At 37.6% G+C, this 20,000-nt stretch overlaps 1 protein-coding gene across 1 annotated transcript in view; it reads left to right on the forward strand.

Annotated features, from left to right (window-relative positions):
• Positions 1 to 20,000, forward strand: part of agap3 (ArfGAP with GTPase domain, ankyrin repeat and PH domain 3) — a 114,418-nt gene that overhangs the window by 75,561 nt on the left and 18,857 nt on the right. The window contains exons 14-16 of the mRNA XM_087810675.1: positions 9,004 to 9,158; positions 9,233 to 9,323; positions 10,256 to 10,478. Coding sequence (XP_087666801.1) covers positions 9,004 to 9,158; positions 9,233 to 9,323; positions 10,256 to 10,478 — 469 coding nt within the window. The remainder of the gene's footprint in view (positions 1 to 9,003; positions 9,159 to 9,232; positions 9,324 to 10,255; positions 10,479 to 20,000) is intronic.

Here is a 20,000-nt window from a genome sequence, read left to right on the forward strand (position 1 = left end):
ATCGACATCTGTAACAGCTGATGATCGACATCTGTAACAGCTGATGATCGACATCTGTAACAGCTGATGATCGACATCTGTAACAGCTGATGATCGACATCTGTAACATCAGATGATCGACATCTGTAACAGCTGATGATCGACATCTGTAACATCAGATGATCGACATCTGTAACAGCTAATGATCGACATCTGTAACAGCTAATGATCGACATCTGTAACAGCTAATGATCGACATCTGTAACAGCTAATGATCGACATCTGTAACAGCTGATGATCGACATCTGTAACAGCTAATGATCGACATCTGTAACAGCTGATGATCGACATCTGTAACAGCTGATGATCGACATCTGTAACAGCTAATGATCGACATCTGTAACAGCTGATGATCGACATCTGTAACAGCTAATGATCGACATCTGTAACAGCTAATGATCGACATCTGTAACAGCCGATGATCGACATCTGTAACAGCTAATGATCGACATCTGTAACAGCTGATGATCGACATCTGTAACAGCCGATGATCGACATCTGTAACAGCTAATGATCGACATCTGTAACAGCTAATGATCGACATCTGTAACAGCTAATGATCGACATCTGTAACAGCTAATGATCGACATCTGTAACAGCTAATGATCGACATCTGTAACAGCCAATGATCGACATCTGTAACAGCTAATGATCGACATCTGTAACAGCCGATGATCGACATCTGTAACAGCTAATGATCGACATCTGTAACAGCCGATGATCGACATCTGTAACAGCTAATGATCGACATCTGTAACAGCTAATGATCGACATCTGTAACAGCCGATGATCGACATCTGTAACAGCTGATGATCGACATCTGTAACAGCCGATGATCGACATCTGTAACAGCCGATGATCGACATCTGTAACAGCTAATGATCGACATCTGTAACAGCCGATGATCGACATCTGTAACAGCCGATGATCGACATCTGTAACAGCCGATGATCGACATCTGTAACAGCCGATGATCGACATCTGTAACAGCTAATGATCGACATCTGTAACAGCTGATGATCGACATCTGTAACAGCTAATGATCGACATCTGTAACAGCTGATGAACCACATCTGTAACAGCTGATGAACCACATCTGTAACAGCTGATGATCCACATCTGTAACAGCTAATGATCCACATCTGTAACAGCTAATGATCCACATCTGTAACAGCTAATGATCCACATCTGTAACAGCTAATGATCCACATCTGTAACAGCTGATGATCGACATCTGTAACAGCTGATGATCGACATCTGTAACAGCCGATGATCGACATCTGTAACAGCTGATGATCGACATCTGTAACAGCCGATGATCGACATCTGTAACAGCTAATGATCCACATCTGTAACAGCTGATGAACCACATCTGTAACAGCTGATGAACCACATCTGTAACAGCTGATGATCCACATCTGTAACAGCTAATGATCCACATCTGTAACAGCTAATGATCGACATCTGTAACAGCTGATGATCCACATCTGTAACAGCTGATGATCCACATCTGTAACAGCTCTTAGCTGTTAGCCGCATGCTAACTCAAGTCTTCTACGAGGCTGAACATGAAGGACGAAGGAAACTCTTCTGAGGCGAAAGACTCGTGAACAGCTTCAGTCTGAGCGACATAAAGTCATATCAGCGACGGTAACGACGAGCTGCGTCTCGGTGACACTTGTGTTGATGTTCAGCCGTCGTTACGAAGCGAGAAAGTGTTTTTTCTCTGCACACTCATCAGTTTAGGAGGTCGGTCATCCGACGCTTTTTTAATCTCCATAATGAAAGTGTTTAAATGCCTCCAATTTGTTGGCCGGGCAGCCAACGGGATAATTAGCTTGAACGTGAAGCGAGTACGAGGCTCAGGAAGGAGCTGCAGGCGAGGTTTCTATGTTTCTATTGTCGTTGTTAACGATCCACGTCTCGACTCCTTCATCTGAGATGAAACACAAGTTAATTGTTGACGAATAAAAGACGTGATGCACCTGAAGAAGAGTTCGTCGAGACGCGAGTCTGAACCAATGTTGCTTCACTGATGAAACACTTTCAACTTTAGTCGGATCTTCAGGGTTTTTGTTTTTCAACGTTCGGATCAGAAGTCGTTGATTTTAAACACAACACAGTTCGTTACACGTTATATTACCTTATATTACACCTTATATTACACCTTATAGTACACCTTATAGTACACCTTATATTACCTTATATTACACGTTATATTACACGTTATATTACACGTTATATTACACGTTATATTACCTTATATTACACCTTATATTACACCTTATATTACACCTTATATTACACGTTATATTACACCTTATATTACACCTTATATTACACGTTATATTACCTTATATTACACCTTATATTACACCTTATAGTACACCTTATATTACACGTTATATTACACCTTATATTACACGTTATATTACCTTATATTACACCTTATATTACACGTTATATTACACCTTATATTACACCTTATATTACACCTTATAGTACACCTTATATTACACCTTATATTACACCTTATATTACACCTTATATTACACCTTATATTACCTTATATTACACCTTATATTACACCTTATATTACACCTTATATTACACCTTATATTACACCTTATATTACACCTTATATTACACCTTATATTACACCTTATATTACACCTTATATTACACGTTATATTACCTTATATTACACCTTATATTACCTTATATTACACCTTATATTACACCTTATATTACACCTTATATTACACCTTATATTACACCTTATATTACACCTTATATTACACCTTATATTACACCTTATATTACACCTTATATTACACCTTATATTACACCTTATATTACACGTTATATTGCACGTTATATTACACCTTATATTACACGTTATATTACTGGTTATATTACACCTTATATTACACCTTATATTACACCTTATATTACACCTTATATTACACCTTATATTACACCTTATATTACACCTTATATTACACCTTATATTACACCTTATATTACACCTTATATTACACCTTATATTATACCTTATATTACACCTTATATTACACCTTATATTACACCTTATATTACACCTTATATTACACGTTATATTGCACGTTATATTACACCTTATATTACACGTTATATTACTGGTTATATTACACGTTATATTACACCTTATATTACACGTTATATTACACGTTATATTACACCTTATATTACACCTTATATTACACGTTATATTACTGGTTATATTACACCTTATATTACACCTTATATTACACCTTATATTACACGTTATATTGCACGTTATATTACACCTTATATTACACCTTATATTACACCTTATATTACACCTTATATTACACGTTATATTGCACGTTATATTACACCTTATATTACACGTTATATTACTGGTTATATTACACGTTATATTACACCTTATATTACACGTTATATTACACGTTATATTACACCTTATATTACACCTTATATTACACGTTATATTACTGGTTATATTACACGTTATATTACACGTTATATTACACGTTATATTACACCTTATATTACACCTTATATTACACGTTATATTACACCTTATATTACACGTTATATTACACGTTATATTACACCTTATATTACACCTTATATTACACCTTATATTACACCTTATATTACACCTTATATTACACCTTATATTACACCTTATATTACACCTTATATTACACCTTATATTACACCTTATATTACACGTTATATTGCACGTTATATTACACCTTATATTACACCTTACATTACACCTTATATTACACCTTATATTACACCTTATATTACACCTTATATTACACGTTATATTACACGTTATATTACACCTTATATTACACCTTATATTACACGTTATATTACACCTTATATTACACGTTATATTGCACGTTATATTACACCTTATATTACACCTTATATTACACCTTATATTACACGTTATATTACACCTTATATTACACCTTATATTACACGTTATATTACACCTTATATTACACGTTATATTAAACCTTATATTACACCTTATATTACACCTTATATTACACCTTATATTACACCTTATATTACACGTTATATTACACCTTATATTACACCTTATATTACACCTTATATTACACCTTATATTACACCTTATATTACACGTTATATTACACCTTATATTACACGTTATATTACACCTTATATTACACCTTATATTACACCTTATATTACACGTTATATTACACCTTATATTACACGTTATATTACACCTTATATTACACCTTATATTACACCTTATATTACACCTTATATTTCACCTTATATTACACCTTATATTACACGTTATATTACACCTTATATTACACGTTATATTACACCTTATATTACACGTTATATTACACCTTATATTACACGTTATATTACACCTTATATTACACCTTATATTACACCTTATATTACACCTTATATTACACCTTATATTACACCTTATATTACACCTTATATTACACCTTATATTACACCTTATATTACACCTTATATTACTGGTTATATTACACCTTATATTACACCTTATATTACACCTTATATTACACCTTATATTACACCTTATATTACACCTTATATTACACCTTATATTACACCTTATATTACACCTTATATTACACCTTATATTACACCTTATATTACACCTTATATTACACCTTATATTACACCTTATATTACACCTTATATTACACGTTATATTGCACGTTATATTGCACGTTATATTACACCTTATATTACACGTTATATTACTGGTTATATTACACGTTATATTACACGTTATATTACACCTTATATTACACCTTATATTACACGTTATATTACACCTTATATTACACCTTATATTACACGTTATATTACACCTTATATTACACCTTATATTACACCTTATATTACACCTTATATTACACCTTATATTACACCTTATATTTCACCTTATATTTCACCTTATATTTCACCTTATATTACACCTTATATTACACCTTATATTACACCTTATATTACACCTTATATTACACGTTATATTACACCTTATATTACACCTTATATTACACCTTATATTACACGTTATATTACACGTTATATTACACCTTATATTACACGCTATATTACACGTTACATTATACCTTTTATTACACCTTATATTACACCTTTTATTACACCTTATATTACACCTTATATTACACGTTATATTACACCTTATATTACACGTTATATTACACCTTATATTACACCTTTTATTACACCTTATATTACACCTTATATTACACGTTATATTACACCTTCTATTACACGTTATATTACACCTTATATTACACGTTATATTACACCTTATATTACACCTTATATTACACGTTATATTACACCTTATATTACACGTTATATTACACCTTATATTACACCTTATATTACACGTTATATTACACGTTATATTACACGTTATATTACACCTTTTATTACACCTTATATTACACCTTATATTACACCTTTTATTACACCTTTTATTACACCTTTTATTACACCTTTTATTACACCTTTTATTACACCTTATATTACACCTTATATTACACCTTATATTACACCTTATATTACACGTTATATTACACCTTATATTACACCTTATATTACACCTTATATTACACCTTATATTACACCTTATATTACACCTTTTATTACACCTTTTATTACACCTTATATTACACCTTATATTACACCTTATATTACACCTTATATTACACGTTATATTACACCTTATATTACACCTTATATTACACGTTATATTACACGTTATATTACACCTTATATTACACCTTATATTACACGTTATATTACACGTTATATTACACCTTATATTACACCTTATATTACACGTTATATTACACGTTATATTACACGTTATATTACACGTTATATTACACGTTATATTACACGTTATATTACACGTTATATTACACCTTATATTACACCTTATATTACACGTTATATTACACCTTATATTACACCTTATATTACACCTTATATTACACCTTATATTACACCTTATATTACACCTTATATTACACCTTTTATTACACCTTTTATTACACCTTTTATTACACCTTTTATTACACCTTATATTACACCTTATATTACACCTTATATTACACCTTATATTACACCTTATATTACACGTTATATTACACCTTATATTACACCTTATATTACACCTTATATTACACCTTATATTACACCTTATATTACACCTTATATTACACCTTATATTACACCTTATATTACACCTTATATTACACCTTATATTACATGTAATTAAATAAACGAGTCTCTTGTTCATGACGGTGAGACGTTATTAATTAATAAAGTGTTTGTGATTCAAAACATGTTTTTATTATAATAAGCTAAAGCTTTGTTTGTGTATTTGTTATTTTGTCGTTATTTATAAGAAAAGTTATACACGTGTGTGTTTATAAAGATTTGTGTTCATAAACACAAATGTATATAAACACAAATGTTTATAAACACAAATGTATATAAACACAAATGTTTAATACACGTTTATGAACATTGGTGTATTAAACATTTGTGTTTATATACATTTGTGTTTATATACATTTGTGTTTATATACATTTGTGTTTATAAACACAAATGTATATAAACACAAATGTTTAATACACGTTTATGAACATTGGTGTATTAAACATTTGTGTTTATATACATTTGTGTTTATATACATTTGTGTTTATATACATTTGTGTACTTAACATTTGTGTTTATATACATTTGTGTACTTAACATTTGTGTTTATAAACATTTGTGTTTATAAACATTTGTGTTTATAAACATTTGTGTATATATACATTTGTGTACTAAACATAGTGTGTACAAACATTAGTGTGTACAAACATTTCTGTGTACAAACATTAGTGTGCACAAACATTAGTGTGTACAAACGTTAGTGTGTACAAACATTTGTGTGTACAAACATTAGTGTGCACAAACATTAGTGTGTACAAACGTTAGTGTGTACAAACATTTGTGTGTACAAACATTAGTGTGTACAAACATTAGTGTGTACAAACATTAGTGTGTACAAACATTAGTGTGTACAAACATTTCTGTGTACAAACATTAGTGTGTACAAACATTAGTGTGCACAAACATTAGTGTGTACAAACGTTAGTGTGTACAAACATTTGTGTGTACAAACATTAGTGTGTACAAACATTAGTGTGTACAAACATTTGTGTGTACAAACATTAGTGTGTACAAACATTAGTGTGTACAAACGTTAGTGTGTACAAACATTAGTGTGTACAAACATCTTCACTCTTGTAACGGATGTTTTCCTCGAGCCTGAATGAAGACGTTGTGAGTCTGCCATTGATCTTGTGCGACGTCAGTCGATCACACAAACTGAATCAGATAATTGAAGTCGGTGTCGACTAATTGGATTATTGCTGCTGGAGCCTCTGCTACATCAGTGACATCTGTCAATCAATCCATCATAGAAGAGCTACATCAGTGACATCTGTCAATCAATCCATCATAGAAGAGCTACATCAGTGACATCTGTCAATCAATCCATCATAGAAGAGCTACATCAGTGACATCTGTCAATCAATCCATCATAGAAGCGCTACATCAGTGACATCTGTCAATCAATCCATCATAGAAGAGCTACATCAGTGACATCTGTCAGTCAATCCATCATAGAAGAGCTACATCAGTGACATCTGTCAATCAATCCATCATAGAAGAGCTACATCAGTGACATCTGTCAATCAATCCATCATAGAAGAGCTACATCAGTGACATCTGTCAATCAATCCATCATAGAAGCGCTACATCAGTGACATCTGTCAATCAATCCATCATAGAAGAGCTACATCAGTGACATCTGTCAATCAATCCATCATAGAAGAGCTACATCAGTGACATCTGTCAATCAATCCATCATAGAAGAGCTACATCAGTGACATCTGTCAATCAATCCATCATAGAAGAGCTACATTAGTGACATCTGTCAATCAATCATCATAGAAGAGACTCACGAGTCGTTACATAGTTATGAGCGTTTAACGAGTCGTTAATGACAAGATGAGTAGAAACTAGACTCAATCATAACAGACCCGCCTCCCTTTCTCCTCCTCTTTCCTCCTTCTCTCCTCCTTCTCTCTCCTCCCTCTCTTTCCTCCCTCTCCCCTCCCTCTCTCTCCTCCCTCTCTCTCCTCCTTCTCTCCCCTCCCTCTCTTTCCTCCTCCTCTCCTCCTTCTCTCTCCTCCTCCTCTCTTCTCCTTCTCTCTCCTCCTCCTCTCTTCTCCTTCTCTCTCCTCCTCCTCTCTTCTCCTTCTCTCCAAGCATGCTTTATGCAAATGAAAGGACTATTTGCATAAAGCATGATGAGGTCGTCAGAGCTGATTGGCATGTAACCTCTGAACTAATGACTCGAAACGTGTAGAACATATGTTACACGTGTAGAACATGTGTTAGATGTGTAGAACATGTGTAGAACATACGTTACGTGTGTAGAACATGTGTTCTCCTGAATGTTCTTCTGAATGTTCTCCTGAATGTTCTTCTGAATGTTCTCCTGAATGTTCTCCTGAATGTTCTTCTGAATGTTCTTCTGAATGTTCTTCTGAATGTTCTCCTGAATGTTCTTCTGAATGTTCTTCTGAATGTTCTCCTGAATGTTCTCCTGAATGTTCTTCTGAATGTTCTTCTGAATGTTCTCCTGAATGTTCTTCTGAATGTTCTTCTGAATGTTCTTCTGAATGTTCTTCTGAATGTTCTTCAGAAAGTTCTTCTTAATGTTCTCCTTAATGTTCTCCTGAATGTTCTTCTGAATGTTCTTCTGAATGTTCTCCTAAATGTTCTCCTGTTTCCTCCAGAACAAGAAGATTCCTTCGAGTTCGTCATCGTGTCCCTGACGAGCCAGACCTGGAACTTCGAGGCGTCCACGTTCGAGGAGCGCGAGCTCTGGGTTCAGGCCGTGGAGAGTCAGATCTTCGCCAGCCTGCAGTCGTGCGAGAGCGTCAAGAACAAGGTTGGTTCTGAGGACGTGATTGGATCAGAACCGACTGGTCACTGTCAGGTTCACGTCAGTCTCTTTTCTCACAGTCGCGCTTAGGAAGTCAGAGCGACGCCATGACACTGCAGTCCATACGCAACGTACGAGGAAACAGTTTCTGTGTCGACTGTGACGCCCCGAGTGAGTCACACACACACACACACACTAACTCACACACACACACACACACACACCTACACACTCACACACACTCTCACACTCACACACAAGCACACACACGCACACTTACACTTACACACACACACACACACACACACACACACACACACACACACTAACTCACACTTACACACACACATACACACACACACACACACACACACCTACACACTCACACACACTCTCACACTCACACACAAGCACACACACGCACACTTACACTTACACACACTAACACACACACACACACACTTACACTTACACATACTTACACACACTAACACACTCACTTACACACACACTTGCACACTTACACTTTCACACACTAACACACTCAATTACACACATTTTCACACACACTTACACACTTACACTCACACACACTAACACACACACTTACACACTTACACTCACATACACTAACACACTTACACACACTAACACACTAACTTACACACAATAACACACACTTACACACTAACTTACACAAAATAATACACACTTACACACTAACTTACACACAATAACACACACTAACACACTAACTTACACATAATAACACACACTTACACACTAACTTACACAAAATAACACACACTTACACACTAACTTACACACAATAACACACACTAACACACTAACTTACACATAATAACACACACTTACACACTAACTTACACAAAATAATACACACTTACACACTAACTTACACACAATAACACACACTAACACACTAACTTACACATAATAACACACACTTACACACTAACTTACACAAAATAATACACACTTACACACTAACTTACACACAATAACACACACTAACACACTAACTTACACATAATAACACACACTTACACACACCAACACTCTCTCTCTCTCTCTCTCCTCAGACCCAGACTGGGCGAGCCTGAACTTGGGGTCTCTCATGTGTATCGAGTGTTCTGGGATCCACAGGAACTTGGGGACTCACCTGTCCCGGGTTCGCTCTCTGGACCTGGACGACTGGCCCGTGGAGCTCAGTATGGTCATGACGGCCATCGGGAACTCTGTGGCCAACAGTGTGTGGGAGGCGTCGCTGGAGGCGTACTCCAAACCAGGAAGTGACAGTTCCAGGTGAGTCGTCCGTGTTTTCACACCTGTGAACAGGTACTTTCTACTTTGTCATCACGTGTGAAGTACTTCCATAGTAGTAACATGTTTTCTTCACTGAGACACCTGTGAACAGGTACTTTCTACTTTGTCATCATGTGTGAAGTACTTTCATAGTAGTAACATGTTTTCTTCACTGAGACACCTGTGAACAGGTACTTTCTACTCTGTCATCACGTGTGAAGTACTTTCATAGTAGTAACATGTTTTCTTCACTGAAACACCTGTGTACAGGTACTTTCTACTCTGTCATCACGTGTGAAGTACTTTCATAGTAGTAACATGTTTTCTTCACTGAGACACCTGTGTACAGGTACTTTCTACTCTGTCATCACGTGTGAAGTACTTCCATAGTAGTAACATGTTTTCTTCACTGAGACACCTGTGAACAGGTACTTTCTACTCTGTCATCACGTGTGAAGTACTTTCATAGTAGTAACATGTTTTCTTCACTGAAACACCTGTGAACAGGTACTTTCTACTCTGTCATCACGTGTGAAGTACTTCCATAGTAGTAACATGTTTTCTTCACTGAGGCACCTGTGAACAGGTACTTCCTACTCTGTCATCACGTGTGAAGTACTTTCATAGTAGTAACATGTTTTCTTCACTGAGACACCTGTGAACAGGTACTTTCTACTCTGTCATCATGTGTGAAGTACTTTCATAGTAGTAACATGTTTTCTTCACTGAGACACCTGTGAACAGGTACTTTCTACTCTGTCATCACGTGTGAAGTACTTCCATAGTAGTAACATGTTTTCTTCACTGAGGCACCTGTGAACAGGTACTTTCTACTCTGTCATCACGTGTGAAGTACATTCATAGTAGTAACATGTTTTCTTCACTGAGACACCTGTGAACAGGTACTTTCTACTCTGTCATCACGTGTGAAGTACTTTCATAGTAGTAACATGTTTTCTTCACTGAAACACCTGTGTACAGGTACTTTCTACTCTGTCATCACGTGTGAAGTACTTTCATAGTAGTAACATGTTTTCTTCACTGAGACACCTGTGTACAGGTACTTTCTACTCTGTCATCACGTGTGAAGTACTTCCATAGTAGTAACATGTTTTCTTCACTGAGACACCTGTGAACAGGTACTTTCTACTCTGTCATCACGTGTGAAGTACTTTCATAGTAGTAACATGTTTTCTTCACTGAAACACCTGTGAACAGGTACTTTCTACTCTGTCATCACGTGTGAAGTACTTCCATAGTAGTAACATGTTTTCTTCACTGAGGCACCTGTGAACAGGTACTTCCTACTCTGTCATCACGTGTGAAGTACTTTCATAGTAGTAACATGTTTTCTTCACTGAGACACCTGTGAACAGGTACTTTCTACTCTGTCATCATGTGTGAAGTACTTTCATAGTAGTAACATGTTTTCTTCACTGAGACACCTGTGAACAGGTACTTTCTACTCTGTCATCACGTGTGAAGTACTTCCATAGTAGTAACATGTTTTCTTCACTGAGGCACCTGTGAACAGGTACTTTCTACTCTGTCATCACGTGTGAAGTACATTCATAGTAGTAACATGTTTTCTTCACTGAGACACCTGTGAACAGGTACTTTCTACTCTGTCATCATGTGTGAAGTATTTCCATAGTAGTAACATGTTTTCTTCACTGAGACACCTGTGAACAGGTACTTTCTACTCTGTCATCACGTGTGAAGTACTTCCATAGTAGTAACATGTTTTCTTCACTGAGACACCTGTGAACAGGTACTTTCTACTCTGTCATCACGTGTGAAGTACTTTCATAGTAGTAACATGTTTTCTTCACTGAGACACCTGTGAACAGGTACTTTCTACTCTGTCATCACGTGTGAAGTACTTCCATAGTATTAACAATACTGAGTAATGGAATACATTCACTGCATTGATTGTAATGAGAGTTGAAAACATGTTTTCTTCATTTCGTGAGGTCATGTGATTCATGGGGTCATGTGATTTATGAGGTCATTAGATTCATGAGGTCATGTGATTTATGAGGTCATGTGATTCATGTGATTTATGAGGTCATGTGATTCATGTGATTTATGAGGTCATGTGATTTATGAGGTCATTAGATTCATGAGGTCATGTGATTTATGAGGTCATGTGATTCATGTGATTTATGAGGTCATGTGATTCATGAGGTCATGTGATTCATGAGGTCATATGATTCATGTGATTCATGAGGTCATGTGATTCATGAGGTCATGTGATTTATGAGGTCATGTGATTCATGTGATTTATGAGGTCATGTGATTTATGAGGTCATGTGATTCATGTGGTCATGTGATTCATGTGATTCATGAGGTCATGTGATTCATGAGGTCATGTGATTTATGAGGTCATGTGATTTATGAGGTCATGTGATTTATGAGGTCATGTGATTCATGTGGTCATGTGATTTATGAGGTCATGTGATTCATGTGATTTATGAGGTCATGTGATTTATGAGGTCATGTGATTCATGTGGTCATATGATTCATGTGATTCATGAGGTCATGTGATTCATGAGGTCATGTGATTTATGAGGTCATGTGATTCATGTGATTTATGAGGTCATGTGATTTATGAGGTCATGTGATTCATGTGGTCATGTGATTTATGAGGTCATGTGATTCATGTGATTTATGAGGTCATGTGATTTATGAGGTCATATGATTCATGTGGTTCGTGAGGTCATGTGATTCATGTGATTCATGAGGTCATGTGATTTGTGAGGTCATGGGATTTATGAGGTCATGTGATTCATGAGGTCATGTGATTTGTGAGGTCATGGGATTTATGAGGTCATGTGATTCATGTGATTTATGAGGTCATGTGATTCATGAGGTCATGTGATTTATGAGGTCATGTGATTTATGAGGTCATGTGATTCATGAGGTCATGTGATTCATGTGATTCATGAGGTCATGTGATTTGTGAGGTCATGGGATTTATGAGGTCATGTGATTCATGAGGTCATGTGATTCATGAGGTCATGTGATTTATGAGGTCATGTGATTCATGAGGTCATGTGATTCATGAGGTCATGTGATTCATGAGGTCATGTGATTCATGTGATTCATGAGGTCATGTGATTTATGAGGTCATGTGATTTATGAGGTCATGTGATTCATGAGGTCATGTGATTCATGAGGTCATGTGATTCATGTGATTCATGAGGTCATGTGATTTGTGAGGTCATGGGATTTATGAGGTCATGGGATTTATGAGGTCATGTGATTCATGAGGTCATGTGATTTGTGAGGTCATGGGATTTATGAGGTCATGTGATTTATGAGGTCATGTGATTCATGAGGTCATGTGATTTATGAGGTCATGTGATTTATGAGGTCATGTGATTCATGAGGTCATGTGATTCATGAGGTCATGTGATTCATGAGGTCATGGGATTTATGAGGTCATGGGATTTATGAGGTCATGGGATTCATGAGGTCATGTGATTTGTGAGGTCATGGGATTTATGAGGTCATGGGATTTATGAGGTCATGTGATTTGTGAGGTCATGGGATTTATGAGGTCATGGGATTTATGAGGTCATGTGATTCATGAGGTCATGTGATTTGTGAGGTCATGGGATTTATGAGGTCATGGGATTTATGAGGTCATGTGATTCATGAGGTCATGTGATTTGTGAGGTCATGGGATTTATGAGGTCATGGGATTTATGAGGTCATGTGATTCATGAGGTCATGTGATTTGTGAGGTCATGTGATTCATGTGATTCATGAGGTCATGGGATTTATGAGGTCATATGATTTGTGAGGTCATGGGATTTATGCGGTCATGTGATTCATGAGGTCATGTGATCTTTGAGGTCATATGATTTATGAGGTCATGGGATTTATGAGGTCATGGGATTCATGAGGTCATGTGATTTGTGAGGTCATGGGATTTATGAGGTCATGGGATTTATGAGGTCATGTGATTTGTGAGGTCATGGGATTTATGAGGTCATGGGATTTATGAGGTCATGTGATTCATGAGGTCATGTGATTTGTGAGGTCATGGGATTTATGAGGTCATGGGATTTATGAGGTCATGTGATTCATGAGGTCATGTGATTTGTGAGGTCATGGGATTTATGAGGTCATGGGATTTATGAGGTCATGTGATTCATGAGGTCATGTGATTTGTGAGGTCATGTGATTCATGTGATTCATGAGGTCATGGGATTTATGAGGTCATATGATTTGTGAGGTCATGGGATTTATGCGGTCATGTGATTCATGAGGTCATGTGATCTTTGAGGTCATATGATTTATGAGGTCATGGAATTTATGAGGTCATGTGATTCATGAGGTCATGTGATTCATGAGGTCATGGGATTTATGAGGTCATGTGATTCATGAGGTCATGGGATTTATGAGGTCATGTGATTTGTGAGGTCATGGGATTCATGAGGTCATGTGATTTTTGAGGTCATATGATTTATGAGGTCATGTGATTCATGAGGTCATGTGATTTTTGAGGTCATATGATTTATGAGGTCATGTGATTTATGAGTTCATGTGATTCATGAGGTCATGTGATTCATGAGGTCATGAGGTCATGTGATTCGTCAGGTCATGTAATTCATGAGGTCATGTGATTTATGAGTTCATGTGATTCATGAGGTCATGTGATTCATGAGGTCATGAGGTCATGTGATTCGTCAGGTCATGTAATTCATGAGGTCATGTGATTTATGAGTTCATGTGATTCATGAGGTCATGTGATTCATGAGGTCATGAGGTCATGTGATTCATGAGGTCATGTGATTTATGAGGTCATGTGATTTATGAGGTCATGTGATTCATGTGGTCATGTGATTTATGAGGTCATGTGATTCATGTGATTCATGAGGTCATGTGATTCATGAGGTCATGTGATTTATGAGGTCATGTGATTTATGAGGTCATGTGATTTATGAGGTCATGTGATTCATGTGGTCATGTGATTTATGAGGTCATGTGATTCATGTGATTTATGAGGTCATGTGATTTATGAGGTCATGTGATTCATGTGGTCATATGATTCATGTGATTCATGAGGTCATGTGATTCATGAGGTCATGTGATTTATGAGGTCATGTGATTCATGTGATTTATGAGGTCATGTGATTTATGAGGTCATGTGATTCATGTGGTCATGTGATTTATGAGGTCATGTGATTCATGTGATTTATGAGGTCATGTGATTTATGAGGTCATATGATTCATGTGGTTCGTGAGGTCATGTGATTCATGTGATTCATGAGGTCATGTGATTTGTGAGGTCATGGGATTTATGAGGTCATGTGATTCATGAGGTCATGTGATTTGTGAGGTCATGGGATTTATGAGGTCATGTGATTCATGTGATTTATGAGGTCATGTGATTCATGAGGTCATGTGATTTATGAGGTCATGTGATTTATGAGGTCATGTGATTCATGAGGTCATGTGATTCATGTGATTCATGAGGTCATGTGATTTGTGAGGTCATGGGATTTATGAGGTCATGTGATTCATGAGGTCATGTGATTCATGAGGTCATGTGATTTATGAGGTCATGTGATTCATGAGGTCATGTGATTCATGAGGTCATGTGATTCATGAGGTCATGTGATTCATGTGATTCATGAGGTCATGTGATTTATGAGGTCATGTGATTTATGAGGTCATGTGATTCATGAGGTCATGTGATTCATGAGGTCATGTGATTCATGTGATTCATGAGGTCATGTGATTTGTGAGGTCATGGGATTTATGAGGTCATGGGATTTATGAGGTCATGTGATTCATGAGGTCATGTGATTTGTGAGGTCATGGGATTTATGAGGTCATGTGATTTATGAGGTCATGTGATTCATGAGGTCATGTGATTTATGAGGTCATGTGATTTATGAGGTCATGTGATTCATGAGGTCATGTGATTCATGAGGTCATGTGATTCATGAGGTCATGGGATTTATGAGGTCATGGGATTTATGAGGTCATGTGATTCATGAGGTCATGTGATTTGTGAGGTCATGGGATTTATGAGGTCATGGGATTTATGAGGTCATGTGATTTGTGAGGTCATGGGATTTATGAGGTCATGGGATTTATGAGGTCATGTGATTCATGAGGTCATGTGATTTGTGAGGTCATGGGATTTATGAGGTCATGGGATTTATGAGGTCATGTGATTCATGAGGTCATGTGATTTGTGAGGTCATGGGATTTATGAGGTCATGGGATTTATGAGGTCATGTGATTCATGAGGTCATGTGATTTGTGAGGTCATGTGATTCATGTGATTCATGAGGTCATGGGATTTATGAGGTCATATGATTTGTGAGGTCATGGGATTTATGCGGTCATGTGATTCATGAGGTCATGTGATCTTTGAGGTCATATGATTTATGAGGTCATGGAATTTATGAGGTCATGTGATTCATGAGGTCATGTGATTCATGAGGTCATGGGATTTATGAGGTCATGTGATTCATGAGGTCATGGGATTTATGAGGTCATGTGATTTGTGAGGTCATGGGATTCATGAGGTCATGTGATTTTTGAGGTCATATGATTTATGAGGTCATGTGATTCATGAGGTCATGTGATTTTTGAGGTCATATGATTTATGAGGTCATGTGATTTATGAGTTCATGTGATTCATGAGGTCATGTGATTCATGAGGTCATGAGGTCATGTGATTCGTCAGGTCATGTAATTCATGAGGTCATGTGATTTATGAGTTCATGTGATTCATGAGGTCATGTGATTCATGAGGTCATGAGGTCATGTGATTCATGAGGTCATGTGATTCATGAGGTCATGTGATTTGTGAGGTCATGGGATTTATGAGGTCATGGGATTTATGAGGTCATGTGATTTGTGAGGTCATGGGATTTATGAGGTCATGGGATTTATGAGGTCATGGGATTTATGAGGTCATGGGATTTATGAGGTCATGTGATTTGTGAGGTCATGGGATTTATGAGGTCATGGGATTTATGAGGTCATGTGATTTGTGAGGTCATGGGATTTATGAGGTCATGGGATTTATGAGGTCATGTGATTCATGAGGTCATGTGATTTGTGAGATCATGGGATTTATGAGGTCATGGGATTTATGAGGTCATGTGATTTGTGAGGTCATGGGATTTATGAGGTCATATGATTTGTGAGGTCATGGGATTTATGAGGTCATGGGATTTATGAGGTCATGTGATTTGTGAGGTCATGGGATTTATGAGTTCATGTGATTCATGAGGTCATGTGATTTGTGAGGTCATGGGATTTATGAGTTCATGTGATTCATGAGGTCATGTGATTCGTCAGGTCATGTGATTCATGAGGTCATGTGATTCGTCAGGTCATGTGATTCATGAGGTCATGTGATTCGTCAGGTCATGTGATTCATGAGGTCATGAGGTCATGTGATTCGTCAGGTCATGTGATTCATGAGGTCATGTGATTCGTCAGGTCATGTGATTCATGAGGTCATGAGGTCATGTGATTCGTCAGGTCATGTGACACCCTCCTGTCAAACGACCTCCAAATCAAAATCATGAGGCGTGTTAATGTGGATTCAAACCCGAGCCGTGACGCCAGAAGGTTCTTAACGACCACAGGCTGAAGGTGAAGGTGAGACTCTCACCTGTACAGGTCAGACCAGAGCAGTCGAGCGGCGGCGAGGATTGTTTGTCTCCAGGTGACGCGTGAAAGCCGGCGTCGTCTCTGACTAACGACCGCCGCTGTGCAGGTAATTAAAGTCACCATTATAGTTCCTCGGGAGTCCAGCCCTCGGGCGCCGACTCAGCTGTCAGGGATTCATCACGCCGGCCCGGGTCATCGCTCGCCGTCACCATCGTCGTGTTGGCTTTTGATTCTTTGTCCTGTCCCAGCTACACAGGGCCAGAGACGCGCTCGTGAAAACATCACGTTTCTTCAGTGACTTTGAACATGAAACGCACAAACACATCAGTAAAAACCACAATCGCTCCATCATATGATGACAATCTAGAAAAGCACCGAGACATGACACACGTCTGCCAAAGGCCTCGTTTCAAGTGATTTGATGAAAACAAGGTTTTATGGAAGAGATTGTGTTTGTGTTGAATGTTGTGACGTCAGTGTCGTTGTGAGTCCATGTTGAAGCAAGTGTGAGTGTGTTTGTAACGATAACAAACACAAACATGAGCCAGTGAAGTAGCTCCGGTCTACTCCAGGTACTTCACTGATAACATGAGATGATGTCAGTGAAGTAGCTCCGATCTACTCCAGGTACTTCATTGACAACATGAGACGATGTCAGTGAAGTAGCTCCGGTCTACTCCAGGTACTTCATTGACAACATGAGACGATGTTAGTGAAGTAGCTCCGATCTACTCCAGGTACTTCACTGACAACATGAGACGATGTTAGTGAAATAGCTCTGATCTACTCCAGGTACTTCACTGACAACATGAGACGATGTCAGTGAAGTAGCTCCGATCTACTCCAGGTACTTCACTGACAACATGAGACGATGTCAGTGAAGTAGCTCCGGTCTACTCCAGGTACTTCATTGACAACATGAGACGATGTCAGTGAAGTAGCTCCGGTCTACTCCAGGTACTTCATTGACAACATGAGACGATGTTAGTGAAGTAGCTCCGATCTACTCCAGGTACTTCACTGACAACATGAGACGATGTTAGTGAAGTAGCTCCGGTCTACTCCAGGTACTTCATTGACAACATGAGACGATGTCAGTGAAGTAGCTCCGGTCTACTCCAGGTACTTCATTGACAACATGAGACGATGTCAGTGAAGTAGCTCCGGTCTACTCCAGGTACTTCATTGACAACATGAGACGATGTTAGTGAAGTAGCTCCGATCTACTCCAGGTACTTCACTGACAACATGAGACGATGTTAGTGAAATAGCTCTGATCTACTCCAGGTACTTCACTGACAACATGAGACGATGTCAGTGAAGTAGCTCCGATCTACTCCAGGTACTTCACTGACAACATGAGACGATGTCAGTGAAGTAGCTCCGGTCTACTCCAGGTACTTCATTGACAACATGAGACGATGTCAGTGAAGTAGCTCCGGTCTACTCCAGGTACTTCATTGACAACATGAGACGATGTTAGTGAAGTAGCTCCGATCTACTCCAGGTACTTCACTGACAACATGAGACGATGTTAGTGAAATAGCTCTGATCTACTCCAGGTACTTCACTGACAACATGAGACGATGTCAGTGAAGTAGCTCCGATCTACTCCAGGTACTTCACTGACAACATGAGACGATGTCAGTGAAGTAGCTCCGATCTACTCCAGGTACTTCACTGACAACATGAGACGATGTTAGTGAAGTAGCTCCGATCTACTCCAGGTACTTCACTGACAACATGAGACGATGTTAGTGAAGTAGATCCGATCTACTCCAGGTACTTCACTGACAACATGAGACGATGTCAGTGAAGTAGCTCCGATCTACTCCAGGTACTTCACTGACAACATGAGACGATGTCAGTGAA

Source organism: Callionymus lyra, chromosome 16 (genome assembly GCF_982586985.1).
Source record: "Callionymus lyra chromosome 16, fCalLyr1.hap1.1, whole genome shotgun sequence".
NCBI lineage: Eukaryota > Metazoa > Chordata > Actinopteri > Syngnathiformes > Callionymidae > Callionymus > Callionymus lyra.